This window comes from Squalius cephalus (genome assembly GCF_949319135.1).
Source record: "Squalius cephalus genome assembly, chromosome: 21".
Lineage (NCBI taxonomy): Eukaryota > Metazoa > Chordata > Actinopteri > Cypriniformes > Leuciscidae > Squalius > Squalius cephalus.
In genome coordinates this window covers 26090998-26113555 of record NC_137142.1, presented here as the reverse complement: position 1 = coordinate 26113555, position 22558 = coordinate 26090998, and the positions used below count along the sequence as shown (strand labels likewise).

Below are 22558 nucleotides of genomic sequence, written 5' to 3'. Positions count from 1 at the left end.
TTGCTGGAGGGAAGGTATTATGGTCCCGTTCTCGCGCCGGTGCACACATCATCAGAGAAGAGATGTCGTTGTGAGAGGGAGGGGACGTTAAAGACATCAATAAAGATTTAGAGGGCACTTTTTTTTAATAATTATGTACATGGATAAATCAACCCTAGATTGCTGGCATAAAAAAACAATGCAATATTCCAGAAAACAATAAGAATTGATGGTAACACTTTACAATAAGGTTCATTAGTTAAAATGAACTAATAATGAACTGCACTTTAACAAAAATTAATAAATGCTGTAGATGTTAATTTCAACATTTACTAATATTTTATTAAAATCTTGTTAAAATTAGTTAATGCACTGTGAACTAACATGAACAGCTTTATTTTTAACTAACGTTAACAAAGATTAACAAATACAGTAAACATATGGATTGCTCATGGTTAGTTAAAGTTAGTTAATACATTAACTAATGTTAACTAATTAACCTTATTGTAAAGTGTTATCGATTTGTTTATTTTATAAGACTTTAACAGCTCACTGAATGCAAGTATTATAAGTGAACAAAGATGTAAATTTAGGTGTGACAAGAAGATGTAAAATAGTCAAATGGACTAATGGAAATATTTTTGTAACATTATACATCTTTAAAACATCACTTTTAATCAATATAATGCATCCTTGCTAATTTTATGGTGCTTTTGTGTCCTTTTTGTCCCTTTCCATCATGTTCCACAGTCTTACGGGTGTGGAATCATGAGGGGAGTAAATCATGCCTATTTTTATTACTTGTTTTGCTTTGTCGACAATAAAAGGAACAGTTCACCAAGGATGTTTGTATGATGATGGTTACGTCAAACTTACAATTCCCTCTTAAGTTTGAGGGCTTCCTCAGCATTGTCATGGCGACAGCACATGTTGATGAGCATGGCATACGTGGCGGGAGTCATATCTGCTTCATACTGAGTTTTAAGCTCCAGAGCTTGCTCCAGTTTCTGATGAGAGAGCCAAAGTTGTGGGGAAAATCAATTACATATATACACAAATACGGATAGATGGTTTTGGATTTACATTTTTGTTTGCGAAAAGTAAGCCATTTCCTGTGAAAGTGTGAGACTTCCGATTCATTAGCCACTAGAGGTAAATTACTAGAACAATAAAGTGCAGTAAACTGTACAGATATTTGAGCTACAAACCAGTGCGTTTATGATTAGGATAGAAAAATTAAATATAATAAATAAATACCACTTTGCAACATCAAGCAATTTTGTAGAGTTAAAATAACTGGCTAACACAGGAAGCCTTGCACATTCAAGTTAAAAATGACCAAGCCCCCACTCTTAATTGGTTCATTTTATTCAAGTTGACCACTAAATTGACCACTATAAATGACTATAAAAACCAGTCAGACCAGAACACTAGCAAATCTTGTGAATATTTATGAGAAGAATAGCCCTCACCTCATCTGTACAAAGGAGAGCGATAATTTTTTTGAGGGTGGAATTGGCGGGCTTGCCCTCAGCTTTCAGCTCTGCCAGGGTCTTCTCCAAGAACGAAAGTCTCCCGTCCAAACCCTGACACAAACATGATGATATTTGACTAACACAGCTCACCTGATGTATTGAACACATTTGGTTGAGAAAAAAAAAAAAAAAAAAGAAAAAAAAAAAGAGAAAAACTTACTCTAAGCAGTGCCACATCAGTCGCCATTCCATTTTCCTTTTTATCCACAAGAGCAAGGACATCCTGAAAGATAAGTTATGAACTGCTCTATTAACAGTACTATCACAGACCTGAATGAGACAATTAAACCTAGATTTGTAAAGTTTTTGAAGAAAATATTGCCCATGCAAAACTGATTCACAAGTCTCTCCTTCAATGGGAGTCTAAGGGATTTTTTTGGGCTACTTATTTTTGACTATATTTAGATAGGACAGTAGCCCGAAGTGCAACCAACCGCACCGTATGTCGCAGCCCTTGGCCACATGGCTAAGGCTCCAACTATGATTTTTTTTTTTTATCCGCCAGACAAGAAATATATCAGGTATTAGTAACATTATACTTGAAAAAAACACTAATTATAAAATACCTTGATGAGCTCTGGAACATGGTAGGACTCCAGAATGTTCCTGATTCCTCTGAAGATATTCAGTGAGATGTTGATATTCTAAAAATAAAGCAAAGAACTTGACACCAAAATAAAGAATTAACGGAACTGATGTGGGCCAGACAGCAAAGTTATTTCAAAATTAGTATTTTCATTTCTGATGACTAAAGTATTTTTTAATTTTCTTTAATGGTAAATAATCAAAACTTTAGATGTGGAATTAAAAATGTCACGTTCTTTGTGTTTTTTAGCTAGTTTTTAATTTCGCAAGCTAAAAAAAGGCTCTTGCTTAAAAAAAAAGCCACCAAAAAAAAAAAAAAAAATTGTGGAGACCATGATTTTTTTTCCAGATTCTTTGATGAACAAAGTTCAAAAGAACAGCATTTATTTGAAACAGAAATCTTTGTAACATTATAAAATGTCTTTACGATCACTTTCGATTGGTTTAATGCATCCTTACCGGGGAAAAGTCTTATTGACCCCAAAATGAATGCTATTGTACATACAACAGCTACCCCATGGGGTCCTAGACAGACTTGATTTAACAGGCAGACCAAAATGTTAATGACACTACGCTTGTGTGTTTGCAGATGTACCATTTTCTTAAGCAGGCTGAAATACTCCCTAAGCTTCTCTTCTTTGGATTGCACCTCCCCCTCGTTCATGGAATCGATCAGGTTGTAAAGGAAGTAGGCCACATTTTCTGCAAAAGGAGAGAAGAGCCAATTTGACACTTTCTGCTTTAAATAAACAAATCAATAGTTATATAAAAATCACAAAAGGAGCTTCCGCAGAACCAGAACAAAAATATTGCAATCCAGCAAATAAGCTCTTAAACTGCACATGTGTGTTGTGCTGACACAGCTTTGCTCCAGATTTGACTGAAGTCTGTTTTAACAAGTGGCTGGCAGCTGACAGCCTTACGCACACATTTGCGTTGTGCACAGTGATGGGATGAGACAGAGAGACCGTCTCTATCGCTCCCACCTGCTCGGACACCAGCGCGGAGGCCTGCTCCAGTGCAGCGAGACGACAGACGCTCACAGAAGCTCTGTTAACTCAGCGCAGAGTCAGCAAGCACACAGCACTCACACAAACATGCACACGGCTACTTTTCAGACTGCATCAGACACACACACTTAATGCAAAGTACGGCTGTCAGGATAAACTCCATCACCGCCAGAAACCCAACAGACACACACACGATACCGTCAGTGAAACCAGCTCAGAGGACATATAAGGCATAGAGATTTACTAGTGCAGCATTTCCCAACCTCTTTGTCTTGTACTATGCATCCCCACAGCACCATAACTGGTATTACACTGGCTATCAGCAATCATGAATATTATGGCAATTTAAAAATGAAAAAATTACATACATTTAAAAAAAAACAAAAAAAAAACAGAGAAAGCCATTTGCGAAGCATATAAACTGATCATTTTTAGTACGCAATGCTATACTCTAAACAACTGTAAATCACATTTTTCTGAAACTTGTAAAATGAAGTGTCATTTTTTGAAAGATGTAAATATTGTACAATGAATTAATGTGTCATACTGCAGGAGCGCAGGAACATTCAAATCAACAGAAAAGTGAAAAAAAAAAATTTAACATGGCAAAAAAAAAAACATTACATTATGATAAATACAAAATATGAACAGCCAATTATTTTAAACAAAGATGCATGCAGTTTAAGGGAAAAACAGTACAAGCCACATACCAGAAGTTTCAGGGACAGCATTACTGAACCGGGCGTCTTTATATAGAAGCTCTGTGATCTGTAACAGCAGATTATGAGGTGACATTAACAAAGGTTCTTTTCATTCGTTTTCCATAATCTCTCTCAAAATCTCTTGCTTCACTCTTACCTTTGCCATGATCTCCACATCATGAAACCTGCAGGGGGCAGTAGAGGATAAGAGAAGACTCGCATTCAAGACAGAATATTTCAAATCTAACATCTGCCAGACAGTGATTTCAAGATCAAGTATTCATTTGGTGTGACAGGGCTTCATTTGACCAGTGAGAACATATAGCAGGCAAACCTTTTGACCAATCAATCTCCACGATTTCTGTTCATTATTGTTCCAGTTACCCATTTTTACTGCATAAGGAAAACAGTTATATAGAGACTGCACAAATTGTCAAAATATTTAATAGCTACGCATAACTAGAAAATAATTATAAAATTTATATAAAGAAATTAGAAGTCAAAAACAGCAGAAAGGCCATGGAATGTGCCAAATACTAAAAAGGAGGTAGATTAAAATAACGTTGGTGCTTAAGCTCAAAAAACATACCAAAGTTCAACAAAGGAGAGGATCTCACACATTTAATAAAATATTTCTTACAAAAAATACTTTTACAGGCCAGAAGCAAAGACAAAATGTTAAATATTAAGCTTAAATTTTAATTACATTTGTCCAAAATTAAACAAGAATTTGATCTGCTGTAAAGTGTAACAACACCAGACCGTTGTTGCCCTCTGCAGACATTTGTTATAATACACAAGGTACATAAGATAATTGTTTATATTATGTGTATTGTGCATTTTAACTGCTGTTCAATGAAACCACACGATTACTTGCTTTTGATACTTTATTTGAACCAAATATTATTAGTATTATGGTATTGCCTCATTAAGCATTTCAAGTAATTTTAAAGGCTTTGGTATTTGCTTAAGTCTATTTTTATAACCACCCGAAAAATCGGATTACTCGAATAATCGTCAAAATAATCGTCCGATTACTCGATTACCAAAAAAAATCATTAGCGACAGCCCTAGATACCATTAAACTCAGTATAATTTAATATAATTATAATATATTTATATCTTATGATCTTAAATAGCTCTGAAAACTTCTAGAGCCTCAGTGGTCACATATGCAAATGCACATACATTATAAAATCAAGATGCAGTGCTGGTAGGGAATGTTGACGGCGGAGAGCAGGGAGACAAGGAATGAAAAAAGATTCAACATTGGTTAATGATTAAATTATCTAGTGACCTTGACTATTACAAGAGCAGGTCGCCAAGGAGACAGGGCCCCGACAACCCCCTCTACCCTTCTGACAACCCCAATTACAAACCTGACATCCATCGCTGCCGGCAACCTCCCTGCTCCTCTTTCACATCTAAATGCTTTGCTAAGTACAGAGGACAGCAGCATCTGCTACCCTACGGCCTCTGTGTTCAGATCAGAGTTAAAAACAAAGCTGGTCCTTAACTATTGTGCATGATGGGATTGATTTTAGATCTAAGCTGAGTGAGTGCACTAAGTGATACCATGAGAAAATGATGTGATAAATAAAATACCATGACAGGTTTATGAGTATGTGTGAGCAATGAGGTGATTGTCTGGGGGAATTAGCCAAAAAACAAACGCTGCCAGCCAAGTTGAAGGGTAAAATGCCAATGTGAGCACTTGTATCTCGCTATCAGTGGCAGTCAGGGTAGTTAGTAATCTTTCAGCATTGGACAGAGAGGCATCAGAAGCAAAACAACAAAAAGGACAAACTCTATTTGCATTCTTCCCATGCTGTAATTGGGCTAGAGATGACTGCGTCCATATGCATGAGATGACGAATGAGTGGCTGTCTAGCCAAAAGGCAGAACATTTTACGTGCGCAGAGTTTTTTTTTTTCGTTACTCACCCTCTGAATCCAGAGATCAGACTGGATCTGAAAGCACTGAGGTCAATGGCTGGGAGAGCAGGTGAAGACACTGCAAGAGTGAGAATATATGAGTGAAAGTCACGAAAGCAGAGACATTTCACCTCATTTATGATTTTTTTTTTTACATTGTAACTTAAGCTATTTTTTTACTGCACCCACTGAATGTTGATTAATTTGGACATTTTTCCTTGCTTCATATTCATATTTATATTCATATTCATATTTGTATAGTGTGTTTATGCATGTATGTATGCATGCATGCAGTCTGTATGTAGTATGTATGTTCCAGACCCAGGATTGGTTCTACCCGGACTGCGAGACAAGTTACAACAGTTGTACCATTTGTACAGTTTAATTGAGCAGTGTATCAAAACAACAGAGCTGTACACAACACAAGCACTCAGTAATGATCTTTCGGCACTATATCCTTTAATATTTTTATCAAGCTCTAAATGCGCTTCTTTTAAGCCCTTTCTGTGTATTTTGCTACTCTCCCCCACTGAATACATAAAGCGCCCCATTATTGATAAAACGAGAGCTTCATTCAGATGATGCAGATATTTGAACAACAGTAGCACAGACACGGTGGTGAGCAGCAAAAGAGATTGATACTTTCATTAAAATACGACTCCAGCCACTCAACTACACCAAGCTTGTGAAGAATTAATGACGTGACGCCTTTCCTTTACACAAGAACATTTTTGTCTACATTTAGAATGATCATTTCAGCATGTTAAGAACATTTCATAAAAAACAAAGTTCTAATTGGGAAAATTATTTAGAGATGTCATCATTTCTGACTCGGATGGGCGAGTACTACAGCTGTCCAAATATAAATGTATAACAATTCCAAGAATTGTCTGTACAGAGTCTGAACCTCTTGGAAATTTTACGGAACACCCCTGATTAAAAGGATTAATGGGGACACAACTGCTTGCAGTGTGTATGTTTGAGTGGCTATGTAGTCCTGATGGGCAGCAATTAGTCTCAAAGTGATGAACACTATCATACAGAGTACACATCTAAAATAAAATCTCTACAGAGCTGTGTCACATACATATAATCTCATATAAGAGTGTGTGTGTGTGTGTGTGTGTGTGTGTGTGTGTGTGTGTGTGTGTGTGTGTGTGTGTGTGTGTGTGTGTGTGTGTGTGTGTGTGTGTGTGTGTGTGTGTGTGTGTGTGTGTGTGTGTGTGTGTGTGTGTGTGTGTGTGTGTGTGTGTGTGTGTGTGTAAAATGTGCAGAGAGTGGTTGAGAGAAAAGAAGAGGTCAATTTTCATAGAAGCTAATGCTTACTCAGAGAGAGTAGCCCTGCAAAGTTTCCACGTGATGCTTCGGTTCGTAATTCTGCTGCAATCAAGCTATCTGTGTCCAGGTCAATACCGGCCTCCTGCAATTATCAACCCAAATTAGAGTGTTTCAGAACAGTCACAACAAACCATACGCATATCCAGTATAATTACCTTAAAAGAAGTGTGGGCACTGTCCACTGATGGGAAAGACGGCAGAATATAGTTACTAAAAGTATCAACGTCTGCTGGGAGGCCCAGTTCTTGCATGCCTCTTAGAGCTTCCATAAGATCTGAAAGGAAACAAAAAGTGATTTATTTAGACATGTGCACAAACGGAATTCATGCCACACAATAGTCACGTCTGCACCTAAAAAAGTTCAAGGATGGCCCACTGAACGTTGGCTGCATACGGCACACACAATTGGAATCATTTCAGGACTTTTGTTTGTTTGTTTGTTTGTTTGTTTTTGTTTGTTTGTGTTTGTGTGTGTCTGTGTGTCTGTGTGTCTGTCTGTGTGTGTGTCTGTGTGTCTGTGTGTGTGTCTGTGTGTGTGTCTGTGTGTGTGTCTGTGTGTGTGTCTGTGTGTGTGTCTGTGTGTGTGTCTGTGTGTGTGTCTGTGTGTGTGTCTGTGTGTGTGTCTGTGTGTGTGTCTGTGTGTGTGTCTGTGTGTGTGTCTGTGTGTGTGTCTGTGTGTGTGTCTGTGTGTGTGTCTGTGTGTGTGTCTGTGTCTGTGTGTGTGTGTGTCTGTGTGTGTCTGTGTGTCTGTGTGTCTGTGTGTCTGTGTTTCTTTAATGGTCTGCCAGGAAGCAAAGCCACCGTGATGCTAAACCCCCTCATGGAAAAAATGTTTACAATTGTGACAATTAGCACTTATCAAGATCAACTAAAAATTGCTTGGTTTGTACACTGCAAAAAATACTTTTCTTCCTTAGATTTTTTTTTTGTCTTGTTTCCAGTCTAAATATCAAAAAATTCTTAAAGGGGTCATATAATGGTACATGCACTTTTACAAGTTGATTGTACTGAAATGTGTGTTGGCAGTGCCTGTACACAACCATCATAAAATGATAAAAATCCATCCAGTGTTTTTTTTTTAATCTCCTTATATGTTTTATCCCATCTCAAATCAAGCCGTTCGACCTTGTGACGTCACACGCCCCTCCCAAGATTGTTGATTGACAGCAGCATTTCAACACAGACCCGCCCTCGCTCGTGAACGAGCTGTCTGTCATCATAGTTCGCGCGTCATTGTTGATAGACAGCAATTGCATTGCCAAATTATTTTGCTTGTCAGCTGTCCACGACAATCCTAACAACATAATAACACACTCAGCAAAATATTGTCTAATTATCGTTATCGATAAAAAGATTCTTTCCTGTTATGTGGAAGAGAAATAAGCACAAGCCATTTTTTTTATAAGGACAGGACTAATGCTATATTGGTTTGGTTCTTGGATTTATTTAATTTTTTAGACCAGCAACATGATTTAAAACCCAAGGCTGTTTACAATTCACTCAACCAGATTTTAAACAGAAAATATTTAAATAAAAATCTGATAATTAGATTTTCATCACATCCATTTTCCTATGGCATGGCCTGGAGGAACACCCCCTTCAGGCAGAGGATTCAGGCATCTACCCGGCTCTCCAGCAGGACCCTTCACTCCCGCCTAAAGCACCACATGCATATGGAATAGTCTCTCGACCTACTCGGGCAAACGTTTGTGTGTGAGGGAACACGTGAACCAGCGATTTGTGTTCTGTTTACTCTTCACCTTGGTCCTTAGCACTCTGTATCTAAATGCTCAGGGGACACCTACACACCTGAATAAAAGATAAGAGCTGCTTTTATCTGCCATTAAAACCTGCATCTGGCGCCAGGAGCGGACGACCACCGGTGTGCGAGAGCATTAGCCAGGTAAAGCACCTGGAGGCTCCATCCATCCACCCATCTATCCCATCTCTCCATTTCATTCTCATCTGTGCATCTTTCTCCATTCATCCTTTCTTGCAATTCAGTAGCTCTTTGCTTTCAAGCAAACGTAAACAGTTGACCAGACACTCTCTTCTCAATGGAGCCTGAGAGCCGTCTCTCTATTCATTCTTTCATTTTTATGAGAGGAGCACACCTGTTTTGCTGTTAAATAATCCATCAATCCATTTGTCAGCCATAAAAGTTGTCTCAGACAGCACAGGCCGATAGGTTGCATGTGAATGGGGATGCAAAATGGATAGCCAGTCACATCACTTGCCGATTCAAGACTTCTCTCAATTCAGAAAGTGTGTGAGAAGGCTTTTATGGAACAAATCCGGTTCAATGAATTCTCGGGCGACCTCCAGATTTCTGTTTGCTACATCACTGGGTTTGATGATTGAACTGTAAGTGTGGGAAGTAACCAAGTCTGCAGTCTCTTACTTAAGGGGCACTAAAGGGGAGAGGTCAGGGTTCAAACTGTCAACAGAGCTGTATTTCCAAACAAGCTCAATTCTATAATTAAATGGATTTAAAAAAGTGAATAGTATATCTTGCTAAAAGCAAAACTTGGGAGTGTGCTTGGGTCTGTCGAAACAGTGAAGCACGTACATCACAGCTCAAAAGTTTGAGGTAAAAAAAAAAAAAAAAATCTTGCATCAAATTGATTAAAAGTGACAGTAAAGACATTTATAATGTTGCAAAATATTTCTATTTCAAATAAATGTTGTCTTTTGAACTTTCTACTTACCACAGAATCCTGAAAAACAGTTTGCAGTTGTTTTTTTTGTTTTTTATACATTGATAATAAGAACACCAAATCAGCATATTAGAATGATTTCTGACGGATCATGTGGAACTGAAGACTGGAGTAATGATGCTGAAAATTCAGCTTTATCATCACAGGGATAAAATTACATTTTAAAATATATTCAAATAGAAAATTATTATATCAAAAATAAAATAAAATACTGAACTTTATCAAATAAATGCAGCCTTGGTGAGCATTAAAGACTTTTCAAAAACCCACACACAGAACTCCACAGATGTTCATAGGACAACAACAGTTTTTTTCGCTGTATCCTTGCAGCAGATCTGCGTTTGTGTGTGCAATGGAGGAATTCCTGTTTTTGTTTTGTTTTTTACACATTTTATAAGCTTTTTGAGTTCTCAGTTGGTAAACATAAAATCATATGTACACTGTTTTGGATGTTCGGTAAGTTCCGTTGCCAAATATACGTCATTAGAATGAAAAGAACCAAACTACAACTGTGATCACACAAATAAAGTCAACCAATGTACCACATGGTGAAGCCATTGCAGTGTTGCTGTTTTATGTAATCCAGAAAAAAAAAGAAAAAAGAAACAAGTGTCAGTGGAGTGGAGGCAACAACCAACAAAAAACAGATCTACAACACACATTAGCCTATACAGGAACATTTAAATTAGAGTCCCCCCTGTGGTGAAAATCAAGTTTTTAAATGTTGTTTATATGTCTGTGTGGTGTTTTTTAATGTGCTTTAAGACAAACCATGTGCAAATTCATAAGTCAACAACACCATTGCTGAGTATTCTCTCTTTAAAACTGCAGTGAACCAAAAGCCAGTCTCAAAAACGTGGTTTGAAATCGCTGGTGTTTCTTACGTCACAATCTACCTTGTCACCAATCATGTCAACGTGCCGGCGGGCTTTAGCATATCATTAATAGCGAACTAGCAGGTGAGTCCAGGTTATCCCGGTATATTTTTCTGTTGATATGAAAAATTGTGTAGATTAACCAATATAGCAGGTGTATGACATATATTACAATGTTATGATGAACTATAGGCATTTCTCCACTGACGTTCTGAGTTGTTCAAAGAATTCAAGCAAAAGGCTAATCATATTACCGTTATGTGTCCAAAGTTGTAAAGAGCGATACCACTGTGCAGCGTTTACCTTAGAAAGTTTAGCGAGTGGATCTCTGATCTGGTGTGAGTGAGTGGAGGCGGGGCTAATTAGCATATTTATTGTACAACGCATACTAAATGAAGCAAAGTTGTAGAGTTATATTCAAGCTATTTTAAGGCATGAAGATATTTTTTTCACAGGAAAAAAACATTTAAACGTCATTTTGGTGATCAAAGATGAGTTTTAAGGGATACAATTATTGACTACATGGGGACTTTAAAAACATGGGCACAGAAAAAAAAAGTTTGTGCACCTTGATGTACTTTAAAAATATAACCCTATGACAACAAACTCACAAAAATTGTATCATTAGAGATTACTAATAACTATCATGAACAAACCAAATGCATTTTTAAAAATTATTCTTTGAAAAACGTATAAGCAAAGAAACTTTGCCGAGCTATAGGTCTAAAAATGAGGAAGAACTTTTAAAAGGTCTAATAATATATTCTCCACTGTACTGCGATTTCATGCATAATACAGCGCAGTGATTGGATTTAAGGAGTTTATTCTCATGAATAATGCAAAGAAAAGCTCAAAAACGCATGACGTAGACGAGTAGTCTCCAACCACAATAGCCAATCGACACTCCGAATTTATGCATATCTCACTTTTCATGACTTTGGTTCAACTTTGCTTTTTAAACAAGATAAACGAAATGGGTCCAATAAACAACAACGAAATAACCATTTTTCACTTAATAATAAACAGAGTGTTTTAGGGTTTCATGACCCTTTATAAAAGGACCCAGCATCCGATGCAAGTGAATGGCAAAAAGATATAAAAAAAAAAGGATTTTCAGAAATGTGACTAGTGCAAAGAGCATTTAAGATGCAGATGTAAAAGCTTGTTGTGTGCTACGTGAGGGGCTGAGGCATTATTCTCGCGCCATGTCACAAGCAATGAGCTGCATTTCTTCTTGAAACTGTCAAGCACCGCTCGCTCGCGGCTGCCAAGACAAAGCTAGCATATGTTTTTTCAAACTCGCCTGCCCAAATCCACACCTCATCAAAATGCATACTTTTCCCCCTATCCACACTCGTGAACGGGCGGACGGAATACTGGTGGGTGGAAAGGGGGATGGGCGTCTGCCCGCTGGTGACACCTGTGGACAGAATGCGACATGGCGCTAAATATTTCATGGCCGTGCACAGCGGCGCACATAATTGAAAGTGAATTCCCTCAAAGCGCTCGCATTTACATGAGAACCAGTCACAACAAATTCTGTCATGTAACCTTCACGTAGTGCAGATTTCAACACTGAGCAAACAAAAAAAACTGTACAGGAACATAAAGGTGAGAGTGATCCTGCATGTTTCATGAAGGTTATTGGATTAAAAAAAGAAAAGAAATGAGATGTTTTTATTCTCGCTGCTGTAGTTGCAGTAAGATTTATCTGGACATGCTCTTTTGTAACTGCATTTATTTGTAACTCTGGAACAGATAAACAGATGGAAGTATGAAGAAAAATAATTTAATGAAATATCTAAATTGACAGACTTTTTATTGAGGTGTCAAGAGAAAGTAATTTTTTTGTATTATACAAAAAAAAGCCCACTTTAACACAGACTTTTCATGATCCAACTCAATCCCGTTGTATAAAACCAATCAGAAACACGTTAGATTATGGAAGTAAAATTGGTTGCAACATGCACAATAATGACTGATTAAGAATGAGGCTGGAAGGTCAGGACTCACCGGGAATGTTCTTGTCTTTCTGGTGATGAGTAAACAGGGGCCAGAAGTAGTGAGGTCTGAGAGGCAAGCCCTCCTCCTTCATCCTCCTCATGAGCGCAACAGCCATAGCTAGAAAGTTACAAAGAACAGAATATTAACACAAATCGAGCTGTGCAATTATCAGATATATGGGTGGGCGTGGGGACTATATGACCAAAATCTTAAATCATATATAGCGGTTAATCGTGTCTTGCCCTCTCTAACAATAAAGAGAAAGATATCTTAAAACTGGGTCCAGAAATACAACAATGTGAGATTTATTTAAATTAACACAGGATAATTTTAATCTGGTTAACAATCCTGGGTTATAATGTTTTGACATTACAAAACCCTTTTTTATCATTCTTATTAGGTAAATAACTTTGATTTAAAAAAAAAAATTATTGTCATATCAGCATCAATGGCTATTTTCACAGCAAGATAAAAGTGTTTTAAGACAGAAATAGACAAATAAACTTGAATAGACTAAGCTTAAATTAAAAGCCTGGGGTTTAAAAAGACAATACGAAGGATTAAGTAGTCTTTTCGAACTTTAAATCTACTTCATTGTACTCACTGGTCTTCTTGGCTTCCAGGGCACACTGAAGGGTGAACTGCAGTGGCGATGAGTGCAGACCTGAATCTTTAAGATCTTTGCAAAACCCAGCTATGTTCTCCACAGACTGCAAGACACAAACACACAAATTAACAACTTATAACAACAAGCCTAAAATTAACAAAAATTTGACACTTAAATTCCACTTAATATGCACTCTTAAAATTATTTAGATTCGGGTCCATCACCTTGTCCATATTGACACAGTGGCGAAGAAAGAAGTTTCCCAAGTCTGGGGAATCATTGGTCTGCGAGTCTGCCAGCAGGCCGGTGAAGCTCTTCAACACAGAAAACGCTGTCTCTTCATGTCCGTGGGTAATCAGACTCAAGCAGAGGTTCATAGCATCTGAGGAAATTTAAATGAATCGATGCATCAGTTTCAAAATAAAAAAATATATCAATCATTAATAACTTTCCCAAAATCCCATAACTTCATCTCAGTGCATCAATATTGTATGCATTCCATTTCTCTAATTGGCTTGGGTTCATATTTAAAACACTTAAAATAGAATACTGCTATGAATACATATGGGACCATTATGGCTCACTATGGGCCACTTTGGTAATTGCTTAAGGCAAAATTCAAAGCTAATGGTCCCACATTCCCTTCGCTTCCATGACATGACACATCAGTCAGTGGGCACACCTGGTACATATCCCCTCTCGTGACGCATGCGCTCCACAATCTCGGGCACATACTGCTGATGGCCGGCCTTAGTCAGACTGAAAACCACCTGCATCAAATCTCTGTCCATCAGATGGATATCTGCATTCTCCATCGTCTCTAGAGTCTATAGGAGACAACACATATAACATAAGATATGAAAAGGCTATATTATTAGCTAAAAACAATGAAAATAAAAAGGAAAATCTATTTATGTAGTATAGAAACTCTTGAATACATTATCGATATTAAAAATAATAAAAAATAAGAGATGTCAAATTTATACACAACCGTTCAAAGTTTGGGGTCAGTACTTTTAAAAATAAATAAATTAAAACTTTTATTAAGCAAGGACACATTAAATTGAGCAATAGTGACAGTAAAGACATTTATAATGTTACAAAAGATTTCTATTTCAAATAAAAAAAACTGTTCTTTTTAACCTGATTTTAACTTTAAGAGTCCTGAAAAAAATTGCTTCAAGAAAAATATTAAGCAGCACAACTATTTTCAACATTGATATTATAATATTTTATTATATTATAATATAATAAAAATTATTTATTTTACATTGGCGTAGGTTTCCTTATGGGGCCAAAATATTGAGATCACATGACCAGCCAAATATAACTTAATCGTCCTATTATCGGATAAACCTTAAAAATATAAACATAAAAATATATAAATTGCATTACAAGCTGCATAATTTTAAGCAGTGACCCAACAATACTTAATTTCAATCATTTGAAAACTTAACCATTATTAAAAAATTTCTTAATCAGTCCATTTCATCTCCCATAATCACAGACCTGTTTAATTTTGGCAATATCGCCTTTCTCAGCGTACACGTTGAGGAGAGACAGGTATGTGTCTGGGCCAGGCTCAATCCCTGCCCCTTTCATGACTGATAGCATGCCTTCAGCACTGTCCATGTCCCTGCACAGACACAAGTTACTCTACACACATGTGCCAAACACACAGAAAAGGCAAGTCAATGACACGGTCCACTTACCCTGCCCGGGCATGGCCTGTCACTAGGGAGTTGAACACAGCCTCTGTGATGGGCAAATCTTTGCTCTTCATAAAGCCCAGGATTGTACTGCAAGAAGTTATGATATAAGCATCGTTTCTTCTAAATTTTTTCTTGTGATAGCAGAGTAAATAATATTTCTATTTTTTACAAGATTTACACCATAAGTATTAACTCATTTGCTGAAAACTCACCTTGCACCTTCAATGTCACCATCCTCACAGTATGCTGCAATGAGTCTCTGATAGGTCACCTAGACGGTCATAATAATATAACAAATACAAATAAACATGGTATCCAATTCAATTCCCTAGCTTGCATCAGTGATTGACAAAATACATGTTTCCCATTGTTTTTTGCACCTTGTGTCAGTTTCAAAGACAATAGATTATTTTTGAAGTGAATTTTTAGTAAATATCATTTAAAATAATTGTTAATTTCATACAAGTATTTTTTCTCTCAAAGATCTGTATCGGGGCCGATTAAACATTTGTTAACTATCGGTCTCGGCTATCCTAAGCCTGTCAGCTTTCACGCAAGTGTCATGCAGTAGGTGGCAGTATGCACGTTCAAGTGGGTTTGCCACCCGCCATTAAAAGGAAAAGAAGCTGAAACGTGTTAGCGTGATGCTCGAGAACCAATGAGGTCAGTCCTAGTGCATCACAGACGTTCAAGTTTCTGTGTTTGTGATTTTATGTGCTCTTTTGTAACAAATCACTCAAAAGTCGTTTACATACCGTTTATTTCTATCTGCCATCAGACTGTCTGAGAAATCATTGTCATAATGCATTGCTATGGCTAAATATATATATATGTATATATTTGTATGGCTAATATATATGCAGTAATACATTTTTTTCCCTCTCACCATTACTGGTTAAAGGGGACATCAAATGCCCCTATTACAAGATATAAAATAAGTATCTGATGTCCCTAGAGTGTGTGTGAAGTTTTAGCTCAAAATATCCCACAGATCATTTTGTATATCATGTTAAAATTGCCACTTTTGGGGAGTGAGCAAAAGCGTGCTGTTTTTGTGTACGTGTCTGATTGGAGATAGAACAGTGAGGTATAGTTTTGTTTAATTAGTTATAAACTACGTTGTCATCTTGCTTTAATCCACTATTAGTACACGCCTGTTGTAATGGACCCTGTCCAAATGATGGCGAAAACTTTACTGATGAGTTTATTGTACATCACACATAAGATGAAGCATGAAGCATTCATTCCAGAAATGGCTGTAAGAGCTGAATACACAGTGAGTACAAGCAGTGCGCATTCAAATCTTATCCGCTGATTATCATCAAAATTCACAGAAAATTACACAAAAACACTCATTACAACTAACAGTAAACTAATACAGACCGTATGCCTATATGAGGGGTGCTTAAAAAACTGGTAAGCTTTATATCCGTAAAACAACTCTGATGAACTGTAGTGCGTGCTCTCCCTTTCATTACTTCCGTGACCAGTATTGCTCCAGAGACTATAAACTGGATCACGAACAGTTGGTACTGATCCATCCTTGTGTAACAACATTTTAGCAAAACCTGTGTTTTGTATTGTCACTTTGTATTGACCATTGTTCACGAGTCTGGTGTAAAATGATTCGCGCAGACATAAACAAATTTAGGTAAATGGCGGCACATTCCCTTCAAAAATAAAACTAATCCACTGCGTCTTCAGTGGCTCTGATGTCGGGAGAACATGAAGACTCTTACATCCAACAACAAAACACCTGAGTTGCTTACGAGACATTCTTGTCGCTACAGCTGCTGGAGAAAATGGCCGACAGTGCACAGCTCGCTCAGAGCTAAAATGGCATTATTCTTATTCAGATATCTAGCTACCCATGTAGAAACTGGCTGCAAATTGAAACAGCTCGCTGGATGACACGGTTTCAGACTCAGACAGCCCATAACAAACTGGCTGCGCGTTTTCTTTTCAGCTTTTCTGAGCTGGCAGACAAGCCAGAAATCTAAATAAATGCAAAAAAGCGAGTTTACTTATACTTAAAATTATACTCACTCTGTTTGGCTGAACATTAGCAGCTTCCATTTTAGCAAGGAAGTCGGTTGGAGAGAATTTGAACTCATTCTGCAGGTACGTCTTGAGCAGGGCATTGTAATGGCTCACATCATAGGTGGAGCCTGCAACGAACAGCAATATGAAAGTTCAAATCCCAAGTTTAGAGGTACAACCAGTAACTGTTCAAGGGTCTTTAACTCATACCAAGTTCTTGAAGCTTATCCCAGATCCGTTGTGCCAGCTCTGTGCGCTCAGTCAGGGGAACCTCAGGAAGAAGTGAGCCACAGCTTCTCAGCAACAACAGGGCTTGATTTCCACTTGGATATCCTATTTGGAGTGATTTTAGAGATATGACATGCAGAACAGGTAGAGATTTATACATGGAAATGGATCCAGGAAAGATCCTCAAGCAAAGAGACAAGTACCTGTTCTGCAGATGTCATGGAAGATGCGCAGCAGCAGTGTTTTGGTGACCCTGCCTGTCCTTCGGACTGAGCTGTCTAGTTTCGCCAGAGCCCAGTCAAACTGCTGAGCCTGCTTGGAACGGACTGCCACGCTGGGCTCATCCCTCACCAGCCCACTCTGCTCCGGGACAACTCCATACTGACGGCAACTCACACAGGGCAAGGCTGATCTGTATGAGAACAAACTGCAGAAGAAGTGTCTGCAATAAGTGTACAGCCTTAGCATTACAAGAAATGTATGTTAAGGTGCTTACTACAAAAAAAAAACGTGTATGAAATTAATTGAACGAATTAAAGAAATTGAACAATTTATGATTGATTTATACAATGATTTCTGATTAATCCCACATTTATGATGAAAACCTGCCCTTGTTTCATGTCTAAGTAGGGGTGGGCTTTTTTATCATCTATAATAATATCATAATTGTTGTTTTAGCAATGTGTAAGCTGACACAATCAAGATGTAGCCTATTGGAATGCCTTAAAAATGAGAAGAAAAAAAAGAAAAGAAAACCACAGCAGAACTGTTGAGGGTCACTGACCAACATAGCGGTGTTTAGTTACTGAATGAATCTGCTTTTTTAAACTAATCAATTCAGTGAGTGATTGAAGGAACCAGCCATTTGAAATTGTCTGAAAAAATTATTCAATGACTCACTCATTAAAACTGAAATATTTTAAATATGGAACTAAAACCTCTCTTCTATATATTGATATTTATGCAATTGTAATTGCAGTGAAATTATATTCATGCCACCTCTGAGCCACATTAAACAATCTGTGTAAATTCACCTAAATCCCACTTCAGATGCAAAAATGGATTTGGCTGATGCTAGATTAATTTGATTGGTTACGGTTAATTAAATGTATTTATTAAATGTATGAGTTTGACATGAAAAATTTTATTTAATTAGAAAAATGCCCTTATAAATGCTAAAAATGTCCCCGGAAAAAAATTTAGGAGGCCAAACATGTTAATGCTGAGCCTAGGTACCAACACAAAAATACAAAAAAATGATATAGGCTAGGCTAGGCTATATCCCCTCCCCCCCGGAACTCAACCTTATCCTTATGTGGATTTGTGGAAAAGAAAAACTTAGGCTTAGATATTTTATGTAGATTTGAGTTAACCACCATAGACGGTGTGGATCAGAGTTTAGCTATTAGGTCACTGTGTCCCTAAATAGAGTAACTAACATGCCAGAAACTAACAGATTAAAAATTGGCCAATAAAATGTGCAGTATCCTCAGATGGCTTAAAATGACCTTGACGTGTTGACCCTTGAATTTTGACCCATGCTAACATACAGTTCTCAGCAACAATAGTATTAGCCTAAAATAACGTTACACAACTAGATATATATGGACATATCCATTATCATAACTTTTGGTAGGATTAATGTCTATTTTATTAGACTGATTGTGATGCTTTATGAAATATTCTTTGTTTCCAAATAATACTGTTTATAAAATAATTTGATTTATAAATGTTATAAGCATTATAAAGAAGCTGAAAAGGGTAATGCTACATTCATATTTTCTGCAATGATATTCATGGTTGACACTTTGCAGGTTATGAGCTTATGCAAGGAAGCCATTTCTCTCATACAACATCATTATAGGACCAAATTACTATATTTAGAAATGTTCGTTAATTTTTAGTTAAGTAACCTGCATTGAGCACATTATCAACGCGTTATAGTACAGTTAGAGGAGTGATCACCTCTCAATGACAACTGCATGATCTAAACACGCATGGCACATGTATACCTGTTAACATTTAACCTTCCCGGGACTGTCTGACGCACACAAAACCCTATACGTGGAGTCCTGACCGCTCCGCTGTAAAGACGACCGGACGCCGGTGCATGTCTGCTGTTTCCTAAGACCTGAAGCAATGAAGCCGATGAATATTTGAGAAGCCGGGCTGATCTTAAGAGCGCAGCCATGTTTAGCTTGCAGAGAGAGAAGAGCGAAGGACATCCGCACCACGTGACAGGCCAGAGAGCAACGGGAGAGACCATTGTATTAATAGGGGGGTTCAGCACCCTCAAACTCATCATTTTTCTTCAAATAGTCCAATTTACCCAGATGTAGTTGTTTACCAGCTGTTTGGTAATTCAAGCAGTAATACGCAGGTTACAAAATATACAATGTTACAAAATACAGATTGTTAGGCTTGTCATAAACAATTATATTAAAGACATATTAGGCCTAATACATCATGAGTTTTTCACTTTCTTGAGGAAACTGCATGCTATATTGTTTGATTTCCTCGAGAAAATAAACTTTTTTATTATTACTATGTCTTATGAATATAGGAAAAAGTCCCTAAAAATTAATAAATAGTTGTCCTCAGGATACCATCGACATATGCTTAAAATAATCTGAGCTAAAAACAATATCAGTCTTCCTTCTAATAAAATAGTAGTTACCAAAAACATTATACAATAAAAAAATAGCTATTATAATAGCTTTATAGCTAACAAAATACAGAAAATTCTTCAATACACTTTAGCTGGATATAACATTTTAGTGTTATGATTATTTATAAACAAACATAACACTCAAATTTTATATCCTGCAAAAGTATAGGCCTATGTGTGTGTGTGTGTGTGTGTGTGTGTTTATCTGTTTGCACCATTGTACAGTGTGGTATTTATAGCCTATACTATAATAATATTTGTTCATATTTGGATTTAACTTTCATTTTTTTAAGTTGTAGTTTTTATTTCATTAATTTTGTTCTATGATTTTCTCATTTTTATTAGTTTTTTTTTTCTTCATATTTCTATATAGCTTTAATTATTTATTTTATTTTATTTCAGTTTTAGTTATCTTAAACATGTGTATTTCAGTTAGTTGCCAAAGCTACATTTCTATTTTTTGGTTACATTTTTTAAGTTTCAGTTTTTCATCCAATATGTTATTTTATTTTAAATACTGAAAATAATTGAATAGTTTTTGTTTAAATTTACAATAACAACCCTGGCAACACGTCGAAGTAAAAAATTACATACAAGATTATTATTAAGTAAAAACAAGCACAGAATAAAAAGCTTTGCCTTCAATATTTTAAAACTTATAGTGTGTCACACACAATTGCACTTTTACAATTTTTTCTTTTGCAATTTCCTGATCTTGTTTTATGATTGTACCCATTCCTGATTATATTGTCCTCATGAGTAAAACTTGAATTTCAGTTATGTATGTGTTGGATTAATCTTGTCGTGTGCTTTTAGCTTGACACATTGTTTACAAGCATACTGAAGCGGGAAGCTGATTGGTGGCAGCTTGAGGTCAGTTTTGGAAAAGGTCAGCTAGGTGGGGTGTTGTCAAGCACGGACTAATGCCCACTGGGCCACTCAGTCTCGTGCCGGGCATCAGGGGCCAGGGGGCCCCAATTTGTCAGACGTGTGCCATGCCAAACTCATTTCCATGGCTGACACACACTGCAAGCCACCCGCACAGCAGTACACACTACACAGCTGACAGGTGACAGTGAACAGGCATTGCCTGCCAGGCATGTTGTTTCACCCGTTTGAGAGTCCATCCCTGCCTGGATCTCACTCTGTCAACCCCTGTCTGCCGAGCCCACCCACAGTGGGGTGATGTTCGGGTAGGGACGATGCTGAGTTGCTTTGGCATGGCACGGTGAGCAGCAAGAACAATGCTAACGTGTGTCAAAATCTAAAGAGTGGAGCTTGGTTAATAATTAAATAGATAATCCAAATGCTTTGGATGTATAGGCAACGTAACTATTAAAGCAAGACTGAACTGAACTTTAGACATCCACATCTGAGGATCTCTAATTATAGGCTACTTTTCATTGTGCGTTCAGCAGCAGCAATGCACACATTTCCACTTTACCTTGTATATTTCAAAATTGAATTGTGTTTATAATATAGTATATGAGCTTGTTATAGAGCAGATATGCAGTCCAAAGTGCTGGGACACATGTCTGTGATTTTATGTTCCAGACAGTCAGTTGGCGCATTAGTGGTAGGGATTTTATGTTGATACACCAATAGCTGGCGAAAAATTACTGTCTTTATAAATCAATCAATACAGTATTAACCTTATGTTTCTGTGAATGTGTGGGCACTTTTGATTCATTTTCCGCTATAGTAAATAACTGGAAGAATAGCAAAACGCAGTAAATGGTAAAATAATTTGCGCTAAAATCCAGTGTTTATGATTACGATAATACATTTAAATAATATGATGACAAATAACAGTTTGCAATATCAACCAGCACAATGAACAGTTTTTGTACAGCTATTGACACAATCCCCTCCTCCCTTACATGAAAAATAAAGGTGAGTCAATGAGTCAACCGATTTGTTATACAAAAATATTAATTCAGGAACAAAACAAGTGAGAGTCAATGAATTCGCTCAACCGATTCATTCAGGAAAAATACAACCCTGTGTCCCATGTTCATGCTATCCATCCTAAACAGAATGTGTGAGATTAGAATAAGTGCATGTGTCCCAAAGCATTGTATGTTGAAAAGAGTATTCTAAAAGTCATAGATATTTGAAGTGTGGATCCATTCACACTCTGACGGCTAAAACTGCCCACAAACGATTGCGCTTTGGACGAGGATTCAAGGATTCAAGGAGGAGCTACAAACACAAATAAAAAGTGTTCAAAATGTATGAACATGGCAGATGTACACAAGCAATGGTTAAGTACAAAGGTTTAGAAAAGGGGGTTTGAATGACTTATAATCAACATTTAACCTGATAAGAATATTTATTTAATGTTATCTGTGTTATATTTCATCTGCAACAACAATGTGAACTTTTATAAAGATTAGATTGGCCATTAACTTTTAAATGTATTATTATGCAAAAATATGAGGAGAGTTCTCAGCACGACCCATGGGAGATCAACGTGCTACTTCTTTTTTGATTGACAGGTCAGTTTACTGTGACAGGATGCAATTAACTATGAGAAAACTACAGAAAACGTCTATTAAAGACGCAATTTTGTGTCATGATAGTATGTCCCAAAGCTACTCTTCTGCTACACACTCAAAGGTATGT

At 37.0% G+C, this 22558-nt stretch overlaps 1 protein-coding gene across 1 annotated transcript in view; it reads right to left on the bottom strand.

Annotated features, from left to right (window-relative positions):
* The window catches only part of lrpprc (leucine-rich pentatricopeptide repeat containing), a 56264-nt gene extending 36762 nt beyond the window's left edge, over positions 1 to 19502 (bottom strand). Inside the window, exons 1-21 of the mRNA XM_079854992.1 lie at positions 19278 to 19502; positions 17469 to 17692; positions 17248 to 17370; positions 17044 to 17165; positions 15210 to 15268; positions 14998 to 15084; positions 14795 to 14921; positions 13968 to 14112; positions 13510 to 13667; positions 13283 to 13388; positions 12688 to 12795; positions 7238 to 7356; positions 7071 to 7164; positions 5754 to 5823; positions 3968 to 3995; positions 3820 to 3877; positions 2695 to 2801; positions 2081 to 2158; positions 1675 to 1737; positions 1452 to 1565; positions 856 to 986 (exon numbers count right to left, since the gene is read on the bottom strand). Of these exons, the coding sequence (XP_079711118.1) occupies positions 856 to 986; positions 1452 to 1565; positions 1675 to 1737; positions 2081 to 2158; positions 2695 to 2801; positions 3820 to 3877; positions 3968 to 3995; positions 5754 to 5823; positions 7071 to 7164; positions 7238 to 7356; positions 12688 to 12795; positions 13283 to 13388; positions 13510 to 13667; positions 13968 to 14112; positions 14795 to 14921; positions 14998 to 15084; positions 15210 to 15268; positions 17044 to 17165; positions 17248 to 17370; positions 17469 to 17692; positions 19278 to 19456 (2300 nt within the window). The 5' untranslated portion in view covers positions 19457 to 19502. The remainder of the gene's footprint in view (positions 1 to 855; positions 987 to 1451; positions 1566 to 1674; positions 1738 to 2080; positions 2159 to 2694; positions 2802 to 3819; positions 3878 to 3967; positions 3996 to 5753; positions 5824 to 7070; positions 7165 to 7237; positions 7357 to 12687; positions 12796 to 13282; positions 13389 to 13509; positions 13668 to 13967; positions 14113 to 14794; positions 14922 to 14997; positions 15085 to 15209; positions 15269 to 17043; positions 17166 to 17247; positions 17371 to 17468; positions 17693 to 19277) is intronic.
* Positions 19503 to 22558: the final 3056 nt, after the last annotated feature.